The sequence below is a fragment of the Cannabis sativa genome, chromosome 7 (genome assembly GCF_029168945.1).
Source record: "Cannabis sativa cultivar Pink pepper isolate KNU-18-1 chromosome 7, ASM2916894v1, whole genome shotgun sequence".
Lineage (NCBI taxonomy): Eukaryota > Viridiplantae > Streptophyta > Magnoliopsida > Rosales > Cannabaceae > Cannabis > Cannabis sativa.
In genome coordinates this window covers 36,912,917-36,928,312 of record NC_083607.1, presented here as the reverse complement: position 1 = coordinate 36,928,312, position 15,396 = coordinate 36,912,917, and the positions used below count along the sequence as shown (strand labels likewise).

General features: G+C 34.9%; 1 protein-coding gene across 7 annotated transcripts in view; it reads right to left on the bottom strand.

Moving 5' to 3' along the window:
• LOC115697436 (uncharacterized) overlaps nucleotides 1–7,623 on the bottom strand; it is a 28,568-nt gene extending 20,945 nt beyond the window's left edge. For 2 of the 7 annotated variants that reach the window (XR_009688769.1, XM_061118823.1), the window contains exons 1-8: nucleotides 7,320–7,621; nucleotides 6,245–6,359; nucleotides 6,104–6,160; nucleotides 5,957–6,019; nucleotides 5,308–5,376; nucleotides 5,025–5,117; nucleotides 4,042–4,146; nucleotides 3,894–3,971 (exon numbers count right to left, since the gene is read on the bottom strand). Coding sequence is in view for 5 of the 7 variants with exons in the window: in XM_061118823.1 (XP_060974806.1) it covers nucleotides 3,894–3,971; nucleotides 4,042–4,146; nucleotides 5,025–5,117; nucleotides 5,308–5,376; nucleotides 5,957–6,019; nucleotides 6,104–6,160; nucleotides 6,245–6,352 (573 nt within the window). In the remaining 2 variants the exon portion in view is untranslated. Of the gene's footprint in view, nucleotides 1–3,893; nucleotides 3,972–4,041; nucleotides 4,147–5,024; nucleotides 5,118–5,307; nucleotides 5,377–5,956; nucleotides 6,020–6,103; nucleotides 6,161–6,244; nucleotides 6,360–7,319 lie in introns of all 7 variants that reach the window. The other 5 variants (XR_009688768.1, XM_030624439.2, XM_061118822.1 and 2 more) reach the window with 3 other exon arrangements.
• Between the last annotated feature and the right edge of the window lie 7,773 nt (nucleotides 7,624–15,396).

The window sequence follows — 15,396 nt, the reverse complement described above, 5'->3', positions numbered from 1 at the left end:
TTACTCGTGTTCTTCGCACAGAAACTACCTATTCATCTCCTCTTAATAGTGCATTGGTGAGTCGTAACAATTCTGCATCAGGAAACAATTCTACTCCAAGTGGATACAAAAGAAGTAATTCACAAGAACCTGATAATCGAACACCGAATTCCGGGAGCATCATGTGCAACTATTGTAAGAAACCAGATCACACTAAGTTTGAGTGTAGGAAATTACAGTTCAAAAATCAACCAAAACATTCTACTAATATTGCAAGCACTAGTGATGCATCTAACAGCTCGGTCCTTATTTCTGCTGATGAATTTGCCAAGTTCTCGAGGTATCAAGAATCACTTAAGTCTTCATCTCTTTCTATGATTTCAATAATTAATTCAAGTAACTCTAATGCATGTCTTCTTTTCCACATCCTCAAAATGGGTCATTAATTCTAGTGCCACAAATCATATAGCAAGTAATTCCAATCTCTTTTGCACTTTTCAGTCTCATAATCCCACTACTGTTACTTTAGATGATGGATCACCATCTTCTGTTCTTGGATCTAGCAATGTTGCTCCCACACATTTGCTCACTTTGTCATTAGTCTTACATTGACCTAAATTGTAATTTAATTTACTTTTTGTTAGTAAACTCACTCGTAATCTAAACTATTCAATTTCATTCTTTTCCAATCATTGTTTGTTTCAAGATCATATGACGAAGAAGATTATTGGTAAAAAACATGAATCTGGCGGTTTGTATGTTCTTGATCCACTTCCACCAGTCTCTATTGCTTGTCCTAGTGTTGCTTTCGCTTTTGAGGCTTGCCATTTGAGTCATCCATCCCTTCCTCTGCTTAAGAAACTCTATCCCCAATATGGTAAGGTGTCTTCATTAGATTGTTAGTCATATCAGTTTGCCAAATATTATCATGTTAGTTTGAGTCCTCGAGTCAATAAACGTGCTAGTGTTCCTTTTGAGTTAATTCATTTTGATGTTTAGGGTCCTCCTATTTTGTCTCAACTTAGATTCAGGTATTTTGTTACTTTTGTGGATGATTATTCTCGTGTAACCAGGTTATATTTAATGAAAAATCGTTCTGAGTTGTTTTCTATATTTTGTGCTTTTTGTGCTGAGATTGAAAATCAATTTAATGTTCATGTTCGTACTCTACGAAGTGATAATGCCAAAGAGTATAGATCTGCTCAAATTCAATCTTACATGACCTCTAATGGCATGCTTCATGAAACTTCTTGTGTTGATACTGCACCTTAAAATGATGTAGCAAAACGTAAAAAATTCTTGAAGCTGCACGTGCCCTCTTGTTTCAAATGAAAGTTCCTAAACTTTTTTGGGCCAAAACCTATTAATCGCATGTCATTCTCTATACTTAATGGTGAAATCACATTTAAAATTCTTTTTCCTAGTAAGTCATTATTTTCAATTGCTCCTTGGGTATTTGGCAATGTTTTCTTTTACTCGCGATGTCCGTCCACATATCACCAAATTAGACCCTAAGGAATTAAAGGGTGTCTTTCTTGGTTATTCTCGTTTTCAAAAAGGGTGCAAGTGTTATTAACCTAATCTCAACAAATATTTTATTTCTATTGATGTTTTCGTGAAAAATACACCTTATTTTTCATCTTCACCTACTCCTACTCATCAAGGGAGGATGATGATTTGCTGGTATATTCTCTTACATCCTCTGCGCCTGATACATGTTCTGATGAGTCTCTTGTTCCTTCACATGCCTCGATCATAGCTCCCACAATACCTACACCTCCACCACTTCCTAAGCATCCTATAATGTACACTAGGCGTCCACCTCTCATTTCATGCCCTGCACCAGCATCTTCGTCATTAGATCCGGAACTCAAAGATGATCTTCCCATTGCACTACGTAAAGGTAAACACCAATGTACATATCTTATTTATTTTTTTTGTTTTCTATAATCATCTCTCCTCTTCTTCTTTCTCTTTTATTGCTTCTCTTAATTCTATCACTATTTCTAAAATTGTTCGTGAAGCAATATCTCATCCTGCTTGGCTTGCTACAATGATAGAAGAGATGAATGCTTTAGTTGCAAATGGTACTTGAGACTTGGTTAATTTACCTTCAGAAAAACGGGTTATAGGGTGCAAATGGGTGTTTACGGTTAAATTCAATCAAGATAGAACAATTGCTCGTTTAAAAGTCTGTCTTGTTGCCAAGGGTTATGCTCAAACTTATGAAGTGGACTATTGTAATACTTTTTCTCTCGTTGCTAAACTCACATCTGTTCGACTGTTCATTTCTATTGCAGTTACTCATCATTGGTCTTTGCATCAGCTTGATATTACGAATGCTTTTCTTCATGAAGATCTTTAGGAAGAAGTGTATATGGAACAACCTCCTGTGTTTGTTGCTCAAAATGAGTTAGGACGAGTTTTTCGTCTTTGCAAATTTTTATATGGATTAAAACAAAGTCCTCGTGCTTGGTTTGGTAAATTTAGTCAGGTTGTTGAAAAAGTAATTCTATTCATTTTGTGTTCTATAAAAGATCAACTACTAGTATTAATTTGTCAGTGGTGTATGTTGATGACATCGTTATTAATGAAAATGATATTGAAGGTATCTCGCCCCTTGAGTCTTTCATTCATACCTAGTTTCACACGAAAGATTTAGGGGTGCTCAATATTTCTTGAGTGTTGAAGTTACTCAGTATAAACAAGGTATTTTCTATCTCAAAGAAAGTATGCACTTGATTTGTTAACTGAGACAGAATATTGGGAGCAAAACCTTGTAATGCTCCAATGAATCTAGTTGTGCATCTTACACGTGATGGGGAACCATTTGAAGATCCTTAGAATATCGCAGATTGGTTGGAAAGTTGAAATATCTAATTGTAACTCGTCCAGATATTGCATTCTCAATTAGTGTCGTTAGTCAGTTTATGTATTCTCCAACAATTCTTCATTGGCCAGTAGTAGAGCAAATTTTATGTTACTTGAAAAGAGCACCAAGACGAGGTATAGTTTACAAGGATCATGGACATACCCAGATGAAGTGTTTCTCTGATGCAAATTGGGTAGGCTCCAAGGTAAATAAATGATCCACTTCAAAATATTGTGTATTTGTTGGGAGCAATCTGATCTCTTGGAAGATTAAGAAACAAATAATGTGTTTAGATCCAGTGTTGAATCAAAATATAGAGCTATGGCACAGTCTGTGTGAGATAATATGAATTTATCAGCTTTTGACTGAATTCGGGTTTAAGACTTCTATTCCAGCAAAATTGTAGTGTGATAATCAAACTACTCTTCACATTGTTTCAAATTCTGTGTTCCACGAGCGAACTAAGCACATTGAGATTAATTGTCATTTTGTTCGTCAGAAAATTCAAAAAGACCTTATCTCCACAGGATATGTGAAGATCGAAGAACAATTAGGAAATATTTTTACAAAAGTTTTGAATGGGTGTGGGTTGATTATTTTGTAACAAGTTAGGCATGATTAGCTTGAGGAGGAGTGTTAGAATATTAGTTGTATATTATTTGTAAAAATTAAGGTAAATTGTATTTAGCAATTTTCTATTTAGTCTCCTACCTTTGTATATAAATATATTTTATTCTATGGAACACAATACATAATTCAATCACAGTATTTTACACAACTTAAGATTTAATAAAGTCCTAAATATAAATTTATAGAAAAATAGTTTTATAGTAAATAAGTACTACTCTATGGAATACAATACATAATTCAATCACCATATTTTACACAACTTAAAATTTAATAAAGTCCTAAATATAAATTTATAGAAAAATAGTTTTATAGAAGATAAGTCTTCCAATGATATATAATAAGGTAGAGTTCATTTACAATGATGAATATGAGTCACTGTTAGGGATTAAAACGACCGATATTAAAGTTTTACCTTGAATCTGTCCTCAGCAAAAAGCATACGCAAGTCGCCCATATAGGAGAGGCTGCATATTTTGGCATAAAGATCTTCCTGCATAAAAGAGCAGTGAGGAAATTCATGTAATTCCAAAATGATTGAGCATATTGACAAAGAAACAAACCTCAGGAAACTTCTTCGGCAGAAGGAGGAGAGCAGCAGAAAGTGCAGCCCTTAAATTAACTGAATTTAAATTCTCAACATCTAAATTATCCACCAGTATATGAACCTGAGGAAAAATGTTTTATATCCCCAAGTTAAATATCACATCGTGAATAGAAAAACGGTCCCTTAACCATAAGAGTGCAAAGGACACAACAAATCTAAATTAGCACAAGAACCCAGAGAATTGCAAATGATGCTCCTTTAACAGCAAATTAAAAATATTATGCAAACACTCTTTCCTTTATAAAATATAATTACACGAGAGATTTTCAATTTTAAAAATTAAAAAAATCAAATATTCTAGTTTGTAAAAAAAGTCGACCCAAGTGCAATTTAATATTTAAAACTGTCTAGATAAACGTGACATGACAAGGCATACATGTAATGAAGGCTTCATGCCTGCAAAAGGATTTTCTTTTCTACACCGAAAGTCCTAAATAATTATAATTCACACCGTCATATAAAATAAGCGTGTGCCAAAAACAGAGACGCTTCTAACATTGGGACAAAAATCATGCTCCTACCAAAGAATTTTCTTAAATATATATATATATATACACACACATTGATATAGACATATAAGAAAAGAGGAATGTTAATAATAAAAGTGAAGGGAAAATATGAAGATGTCATCCAATAATAGGATTCAAAGAAAACATCCCAACTCCTAACAAGACTAGGTAAAACATCTTACTAAAAGGAAATTTGAGTTTCTATGTTTAAAAGGGATCCAAACAACCAAAATAACCAATTATTGGACCCCATTACAAACTTATGTTAATCTTTCATTATGTACCTATTATTAATATAATTTGCACCCATACTCTTTAAATGTTATAAGCAAACTTACTCAGATTTATCAAGGCAAAAAAAAAAAAATCACCACTTTAATTATGGTTTTAATTATTGCATACGAGTTGAAGAAAAACACTGAAGGCCTACAGGTTTTTGCAATCGACCACACAAGTAGAACCTTTCCCAGTTAAGTATGTCCTGAACCAAGTTGTGCATCCCAATTACACCATATTTGAACATCTGCGAAGAGTTAAGAAGTTGACATATTTCAGGAGTAGCAAATGCAAAAGGTGAAAAATAATATAAGAACTAAAACTCAATAAAAACCTTAATAATTTCAGTGTCAAAACTACCATTAACAAAAAAAAAGGCAGTAGAACCCATAGCTTAAAAACAGTCCAACTTATCATTAGAGCTGAATGCTCAATACCTTGTCATTCCAAGTAACATAAGGGTTGAAGTGAGCTCCCACACCAATATTGTCAGCAATGTCAGTGATCTAACACAGTCATAGATATATAGTGTTAGAATCAGCAATAAGTAAAAGTGTGAATAAAGACTGCAAAAAATTACAGTAGCACCTCCTTGTAATGAATGATTCAATAAGCGTGAATGATTCACTGTTCTGCTTGGTAACCAAAGATGATTTGTCATCTTTTGTAATTATCCTTCCATGACTAATAAAACCCAATATGTTTCTCATTTTTCTTTTCTTTGTTTTTAGAAAACGAAAAAACAAAAAAAAAAAAGTTAACTTCATTAAAAAGGTAACATAACTTACCAGAGAATGGGGTCCCATGTAACATCAAGATAATCTTAGCTAGTTAGTTACAAGTTTTATACATGTTCTGAAAGTTTTTATATTCGTAATTTATTTCCTATATTTTTTGTTCGCGTCCCCATAAGCAAGGCTCGCTAATAAATTTGGGAGGGAGTCAGTCTTAGACATTTACCTGTCTCCTTTTTTTAAGAAAAAAGGCAACATAACTTAATATGGGGGCATTATCACTGTAGTGTTGACAGAACACAAGGATGTCAATGTAATGCTATATGCATGAGAGAGAAAGAAAGAAAAGTACCAATTTTTCCCCACCAAGGTGCAGCAAACACGAAGCATAGTGATCTCCATTCAACTTGAGATTCTTGGTTGTTCCCATAAAAAGTTAAAACCCATAAGAATTAAGGCATCCTTTACAAAAGAACATAAGTTCTGTCTTTGAGCTTACCTCAGCATGCCATTCCAGTGGATTTGACACACCAAGAATATAGTCCACCAGTTTAGACTGATACCCGTATCAGAAATTCAAAGCAACGTTAGTACACGTATAAACAAGTAACAAAATAAGATGAAAAATATAAAGAGAAACCTTGTCATTGTTATTTGGATGAAGAGCAGAACCGTAGACACAACAGAACTCTACAGGTGGAAGAACTTTCAGAAAACTTTCAACCACAGCTTTGCCATCATTCATCATGGAAAAACTGCTTGATCAAGTTCAAAATGTATACATTTACTCAGTCCACATACCTAACTTATACTAAAAGAATTTCTTGTGGCTTAATAGAATATTTTTAAAGATTCTGTTAATTTTAACAGAAACATGTCAAATACTAACAACAATGTTGAAGAGATGCAAATGAATAAACCATAATTGTTCACAACTTCTCTAAACAAGCTATTAGTTGGTAGCTATTCAATGAAGCATTGTCCATTTTGGTTCAAAACTTCTCCAAACAGGTTATTAATTGGTAACATTTCAATGAAGCATTGCCTCATTTGCTTCTCCTATTAAAATACCTATACAATTTGAAACAACTACAAATTATCTCTCCAGTCAACAACAAAACATTGTTCCAAATAACTTATTTGTCACTATGAGTAGTCAGAATAGTTACAATTTAAATTGGCTAGAAACACCATAAATAGATTTTATTTGGAGAGAAGTTTCTCAATATCACCAAACACTTCATCAACACCAAGATATAGAGTTATCCCAAACTTAAACACAGTACTGATTTATATATAGGAAGAAATACCATACAAATGAGATTCGCATGAATGAAACAAAAACTTTTTTATTGAACCAGAATAAGAAAATTATGAAAGTTTCTTTGGCTCTGGCCCATACGTTCAAATGGAAAAAGATTGAGAACAAAAGCTCGGAATCATCCAGATTAGAACAAAATCTCGTATTACTATTGATACATAATCATATTATACCGTTTGAAATGGTAATAATATACTCAGTACTATCATTGGAAAGAAGAAGAAGAAAATAAGAAAAGAGAAATGACAATAGCTAAATCATATTCCTGTAGAACTCCATAGAAAACAGAGAGAATCACTTAGAAAACTCAAACAACCAAACAAAGTTTCAATCATGTGTCTCTGTATTTAATCCTCGTTAGCAGCCTCAAAACTCAAAACCTCAAGTACAGTACCTGTTGTGAGAGAAACGGAATACCTCGTCTCCTCTCCGATCTCGGATTAGTTTGTGAACGAGGTTGATAATATTCGTAGGGTAGCTTTATGAGTTTGCCACATAACCGAAGAAAACCCAAAGGCCCGCCGATAGAGAGATTGAGTAAAGGAGAGAGAGAAGAAGAAGAAGTTATGCTACTGCTGTAACTTTGAAACCCCAAGATAAAAGCAAAATTGGGAAATTTTGAAGGGTGTATTTTTTAAACATTACTTAAAAAATATAGAGAAATTTTTAAGCTAGATCGGGTTCGAGGCTCTTGGATTGAAGGAGGTTCTTAGTTGGATAAAGACTTCAAACTTCTTTAATGTTACGATGGAGACGGACAGCCTTGTCACGGTCCAAGCTCTTCGGAGTTCAGTGATTATGGTCTCTCCGTTTGGTAATTGTATTGAGGAGTGCAAAGATCTTCTTTCTAGTTTGAACAATGTTAATTTTCACTTTGTTAACGATTTGCCAACCGTGTTGCTCATGCTTTTGCTCGAGACTCATGGTTATATGTTGATCGTAGTTATTCGGGTAGTTCTATCCCGAGTAACATTCTTGATGTAATCGTGCATGAAATGGTTTAATAAAATTCATCTTCTATTCAAAAATAAAAATATATATAGGGAAATTTGCGGTAAAAGTCGCCAAAAAGTTCACGTTGATGCAAATTAGTCACCAACCTCCAAAAATAGCGGTAATAGTACCTAAAGTGGACTTTCGTGTTTGTTCGTTCATACCACATCCGTTACTATGACTAACGGTACACGTGTACGCATAAGATTTAATCTCTTTTTATTTTTTTTATTTATTTCTTTTCAAAAATAAAATTTTTAATTAAAAAATTAAAATGGTAAAATAATGAAATAAGAAAACCCCCATCACCCCGAATCCCAAATCCCTAATCTCCATTGTTTCTAGCGAGGTACCCAGAAATCGCAAGGTCTCTATAAATCGAGAGAGAGCTTCAAAGATTCATTCATGGAAGGTTAGGATGGACGGGGAGGGTTCTTACAGTAGCTCCTGTCGTCGAAGGTCGAAAAGAGTGGTTGGTTCTGCTTATCGAAGGGATCCTCAAAATTGTTAATGTGGCATTCCGTGGATCGTTTTAACATCATGGACGGAAGCAAACCCACGACGTTGTTTTAGGAAATGCAGGCTAGCATATGTAAGTCATTGTTTTTTCCCCTGTATTTTATTTTTTGTTATTATTGTTTATCTTAAATAGTTGAAGGTGAAAAGTTTTAAATTTGTCCACAAGAGGATGGTAGAGGGTGTAAGTTTTTTGAATGGGTGGATGTTGATTCTTGTATAAAGTGCAGAGACTTAGTACCAAGACTCATGAGGAAGATAAGTAAGCTTGAAGATCAGTTGATGTTGTATGAGGCAAATGAAGATTTGAAAGAATTCAAGGACATTCCAAAAGGATGTAGCAATGTTCAGGAGTGTGATTGTGGTCATATATGGTTGCTGAAAAACTTGAAAACAATTCTCATTACTATTTGTGTTATTGATTTTGTATTTTTTATGCTTAATTAGTAGTGTTAATCACTGAGTTTGTAATGGCATTGTCTTTTTTTCTTGTATCAAACAGTTTGTAATGACATTGCCTTCTTTGAATCAAATTGTTTGTGATGGCATTGTCTTTTTTTGTATGAAACAATTTGTAATGACATTGCCTTCTATGAATCAAACAGTTTGTAATGAGATTGTCTTCTCTGAATCAAATTATTTGTCATGGTATTACTTTCATTGAATCTAAGTTATTGTTGATGTAATTGAGGTGTGGAACATTGCTATTTTGGTCAACGTGTTAGTAAAACCACATTTCAGATTTTTTCTTATTTTATCAGCAAAGAATACTAATCTAACCCAATTGATGATATAATTATGCATTAATAACAAGTATGACAAGTAAATTTACTGCATAGCATAAGATAAAATAGGCCACCAACATAGTTAAATGAAATTACAATAGCTTAATGTTTAGGTGCAAGAACTGCCCTTGACATTTCAATAAAAAAAACAACCACTAATAACAGTTGCATAAGTACAAGAACCCTTGCACAATTCAACAAAAAAAACATGTTGCATCATACAAAAAACCCTTGACAATTCAACAGATTACAAAAAACATTTACAACAGCAACTAAATTGGGTACAATAACCCTTAACAATTCAACAAAAAACATATTGTCCATTACAATATAGATTTAGAACAACAACTAATTTGGTCCAGAGGGTGGTTGGCTTGAACTTGTTTCTCTTGCCTTTTGCTTCATTCTCCTAATGTTTCTCTTTACAGTTTCAGGGTCTAAATTTTTTTTGGGAGGACGACCCATCTTTTTCTTTTGTGGAGGTTCCTGATTCATAAACAAGTGCTATTGTCAGATTACAAACTTAAACATGGAAAATGTATTTTAATTATCAGTGCTTAAGAAATGAAAATACCTGATCTTGTACTGCTTCCTTACAAGTTTTCTTTGTATATCCAGGCTGTTTGCAATTAGAGGAGTTGTTGGACTGCCCAAATCTTCTCATTTTAGTTGCACTAGGTGGAGGTTCATCCACTTCTCTTTTTCTAGATTTCTTGGGCTTACTAGGTAAAACTGTAAAGACCGCTTAGTTTAATTTGGAAATTAGCAGTTAATTATGCTTAATTATGAAAATTATTTATAGCTATTTAAATAATTATTTATGCTGTTATTTTTGAATTCAGAATGCATTTTTATGTCATATAGTGAAATTTCATAATTTTGCATTTTCGGTGTCCGGCAACATGGAACTCGGTGTATGGCTCAGTAGAATCACAAATTAGTATTTTAGTATAGTGGGACGGTTTATTTAGATATTGGGAATGTCGGGATTAGTCGGGAATTTATAGTTTTCCCAAAATACCCCTAAGTACCCCTTTTATGCCTTTTAGTGTGGAAAGGGCAAAATGGTCTTTTTGCCCATTTGTATGTTTGTCTTTTAGTCAATTTTATGTTAATGAGAAATCAGATTTTTAAAGTTTATTTTGGCTGAAATGATTTAATAAAACCATCATTTTATCCCATTTTATCCATTTTTCTAAAAAAATAAGAAAATTGAAAAGATATACATCTCTCTCTCTTCAAACACTCTCTCTCGTTTTTCCCTTAGAACCCAGCTAGGGTTGTGGATTTTTGCAACTTCATCTAGGGATTTCAAGCAAATTCTTTGTGGTTTTAACTCAAGGTAAGGCTCTAGCAACAAGACTCGTGGGGAACTAATGATCGAGTACTAGGACGAAAAGAATGAAGATTGGGATGTGGCTGGTGAAATTGAAACTTACCGTGCCCACATGGGTTTGGATGTTGATGGTGAGAGGATTGAGCAACTTGAATATTCTTTTATTGAGGAAGCAACAACTGAGATACTTGACCTTGGTACTACAAATGAATGTGAAGAACCCCAGGAAAATGCTTAGTTTCGTTTTATATTATTCTTAGTGGTTCATGTGTCTTAACCTTTTAACTTTTTTTTTTGTATTGAATATCGACATTGACTCGAACATGTCTCCTTTTGTGATTTATAGTTGTTTGTGGTGCCTAGCAAGGTTTATGACTTTCGGAGGAAGCATTTACCACTTATGCTCTAAATGAGAGTTTATGTTTCTTTTTTATTTTATGCTAGAATTGAGTAACTGATCAACATAGAAATTTTAAGAAATTTGGTATTAAACAAGTTAAATTTAGAATTGAACGTACCATGTAGCATCATAAACTATTGTCAACAAGTTGAAGGTGATTGAGACTCTAAATGTCTTGCGCAAGATTTGTTGATTGCTTCCACTTCGATAACGTCTCTTACTTATTCCCCAGTTTGAGTGTGGGTGACGAAGCATGTCATAGTCAAACTCTCACACAGGAACTAGGAACCATTGGGAGGTGTAGCCTCGTGATCGTCAAATTGTTGACTTGATAAGTTGTACTTGGGAAGGTAGTCGACGGCAGAGCTGTCGACTCTCCAATGCTTAAGTCAGTAGAGTGATTAAGATAAAAGAAAGTGAAAAAGCGTAAAGTGTTGAATACATTACAGATTCTTTACCGTGACCTAGCTTCCCCATGATTTGATTTGCGTCTGATAGTATACTGAACCCATGGATTGATTAGTGCTCATAACTTGTGCGCTTATGATTAGGAATGACCGCTAGTTTGTCAATTACAGATTTCGAAGGATTTCCTCATCTATGTGATTGGGGTGGAGTCGACGTCCGATGCTTAAGTCAGTATATTATTCATAGAAAATATTAGGGGTGTTCATCAAATCGTTCAAACTGCCCGCACCGCACCACATCGCAAAAAAATGAGATTTGAAATTCTTCGCGGTGGGGTCGCAGTTTGAATTTTTCCTAAACCGCACGGTGCGGTGCAGTTTGCGATTTTGAATTGATAATGTGCGGTTCAAACCGCACAGCACCGCATATTATAAAAATACCAATTTTTATATTTATTTAGGTCCAATATGTGAAGGCCCAACTCAAGCCCACTAATTATTTTATTGTTAAAATTTGAATTTTTTTTTTCATATTTATTTTCAAGTCTTATGGTATTTTTGACAAGTGTTGCTCAAGTTTTATTATATTTGTGATAATTTAATTATTTGGTGATAGTCAAAACCGCAAAAACTGCATAAACCACACCGCATCGCACTATTTTTTGCAGTGCGGTTTCTGTAGTTTTTTAGTTTCGCGGTGCGAGTGCGGTTTGGAAAATTGAAAAAACTGCATGTGCGGGTTGGTTTGAAAAAATAGTCAAAATCGCACCACCTGCACCGCGAACACCCCTAGAAAATATAATACAAAAAGAAAAGGTTGAGTTAGAAATGATATTGTTTTAGATGAGTGGCATTCCAGCTGTTGCCTATTTCTCGACCATCCTCTGCTTGAAGTCGATATGCCCCTTGTCCTATTACTTTAGTAATCTTATAGGGGCCTTCCCAGTTGGGGCTCAACTTACCAGCTCCTGCCTCTTTGGTGTTTTGAAATACTCGACGGAGCACCCAATCACCCTCCTTGAATGTTCGTGCTCGGATGTTTTTGTTGAAATGTTGAGCAACCTTCTGTTGGAATGTTGCGGCTTTGATCAAGGCTTTCTCTCTTTTTTCATCAAGTGAGTCGAGCTCGAGGTTCATACTTTTCCAGTTCTGATCATCGGTCAAATGTTCATACCTGGAAGTGGGAATTCCTGTCTCTGCTGGGATGACTGCTTCTGTTCCAAAGGTGAGTGAGAAAGGGGTCTCACCAGTAGAGGTTTTTGCAGTAGTGCGATAAGACCGTAGAACACCAGGCAATTCATCTGCCCACATTTCTTTGGCTTTCTCTAACCTCTTTTTCAATGTGTTGACAACAATCTTGTTTGTTGATTCTGCTTGACCGTTGGCTTGTGGGTATCTTGGGGTCGAGAATGAGAGTTGGATTCCCCATTCTCTGCAAAAGTTTTGGAACTCTAAACTTACAAATTGTGAGCCATTGTCTGTGACTATCTCCTTTGGCACTCCAAACCTGCATATTATGTTTTTCCAAACAAAATTCTTAACTTCGTTGTAAAGACCGCCTAGCTTAAATTTGGAAATTAGCAGATAATTAGGGTTTAATTATGAAAATTATTTATTAATATTAAATTAATTATTTATGATGGTTTATTTGAATTCAGAATGCATTTTATATGTCATATATAGAAATTTCATAATTTTGCATGTTCAGTGCTCGACAACATTGGAACGCAGTGTATGCCTCAGTAGAATCACATCTTAGTATTTTAGTATAGCGAGGCTGTATAGTTAGACATTGGGAATGTCGAGATTAGTCGGGAATTTAGAATTTCCGAAAATACCCTTAGTGTCCTTTTTGACTTTTTAGTATGGTTTGCTGAACTACTGAAAGAGGACTTAGATATGGAGGACACTGCAGAACTCACCTTTATTTCATATAGATAAAGGGGTTGGAAAGGGTTGTGGGGACAGTGTATGAAGGATCTGAGGTTCGATTTTGTGTTAGGCATCTTTATGCCAACTTCAAGAAGGAGTTTCTAGGATTATTGTTAAAGCAACAACTATGGGCTTGTGCTAGGGCAACTACTGCGGAGAAATTCAAGAGAAAGTTGGATGTGTTAAAAGGGACTAATGAAAACGCATTTGATTGGCTATCCAAAAAATCACCAACAGAATGGACCAAATCGTAGGACTTCTGTTCAGTATGATGTGATACGTCAAATAGTACGGAACCACCAACCTAAGTATCAGCCTATACTCGGCACACTGGTCATACTCCAGCTGCTAGTCATACTCTAGCCTGTGCCGATGTGTTACAGTGTCAGCCTATACTCGGTCGAACTGGTCATACTCCAGCTGCTAGTCATACTCTAGCCTGTACCGATGTGACATAGTCGGATGGTTCGAAGCCAACATACATATCTAATGTAATCTAACAGGCTTCCTAACATGCACGCTAAACATGTAATCTATAAATGCATACTGTTATACTAATCTTACCTCAATTCCGAATTCAGGTGTGCCGGTCAACCTGAGTGGAACTATCAGCTCAGCGGATTACAGGCTCCTAAACCGTTAAAATCACAACACCGATAAGTGACACGCTAAATCACAACCGGGACAAAGGTTTTAAAACCAAACTTAACCTACTGTAACTTAATACAAAAATACCCCAAACTAGCAGAAAACAAACTGCCTGAAAACCTGAAACTAGCACGAAATGACCAGTTGAGAAAAACCGGTTTCTCACCCTACTGCAAAATCCGGGTTACCGGTTTTACAAGCAGTGTAAAACCGGTTAGCCGGTTTTACCCAGAAAAACACCAAAAATCAATTCTCCAACCAAAACATTTCCAAACTCAACCAAACTTTCCAGACCTGCTAATTAGACCCTAATAAACATTTTCCAAGTGATAAAACAAAGCTTCATGCATAAAATCAAAATCCACCATTAAAGCTCCAAGCTTTGAGTTCAAAACTCAAACTTGGTTAAACAACACTAACTTGCATTCAAATCAATCCCAACCTACTTAAACATGCATAAAATCACCTCTGAAAACTACAGCAAACATCCCAAAACAGCAGCAACAGATTTCAACAATTTTCTTTGAAAACCATAGTTTTGAGCCAAAATTCCATACTTGCTTAAAATCAATTAATCAAGCTTCAAAACCTATTCTATTTCACTCATTCAAACATGATTAAACTTCTGAAAACCACACATAAATCCAGCAGCAACAAGAACCAAAAACAAAGCATGCAAACTATCATTTTCTTCTAAAAATTACAAGAAACTAAAAGAGAGTTGCTAGAGCCTTACCTTGAATCAAATTGTTTTGCCAAAAGCATGAGCAACACGGTTGGCAAATCGTTTAATACCAAATTTCTTAAAATTTCTATGTTGATCAGTTACTCAATTCTAGCATAAAATAAAAAAGAAACATAAACTCTCATTTAGAGCATAAGTGGTAAATGCTTCCTCCGAAAGTCATAAACCTTGCTAGGCACCACAAACAACTATAAATCACAAAAGGAGACATGTTCGAGTCAATGTCGATATTCAATACAAAAAAAAAAGTTAAAAGGTTAAGACACATGAACCACTAAGAATAATATAAAACGAAACTAAGCATTTTCCTGGGGTTCTTCACATTCATTCGTAGTACCAAGGTCAAGTATCTCAGTTGTTGCTTCCTCAATAAAAGAATATTCAAGTTGCTCAATCCTCTCACCATCAACATCCAAACCCATGTGGGCACGGTAAGTTTCAATTTCACCAGCCACATCCCAATCTTCATTCTTTTCGTCCTAGTACTCGATCATTAGTTCCCCACGAGTCTTGATAACAGCAGTCAATGAAACTTGTTCTGCCTCGCAGGCAAGGTCCTCTGTCCTTTTCTTCTCATCAATGAACTCTTTCTTCACCTCCTCAAGCTCACCCTTCAAAGATTTAATAGTTTCTTCAAGTTCACGCTCTTTTTCTACATACTTTCCATTCTCTAATTTTAGGAAAGCATTATCAGCAGTCAATTTTTTGT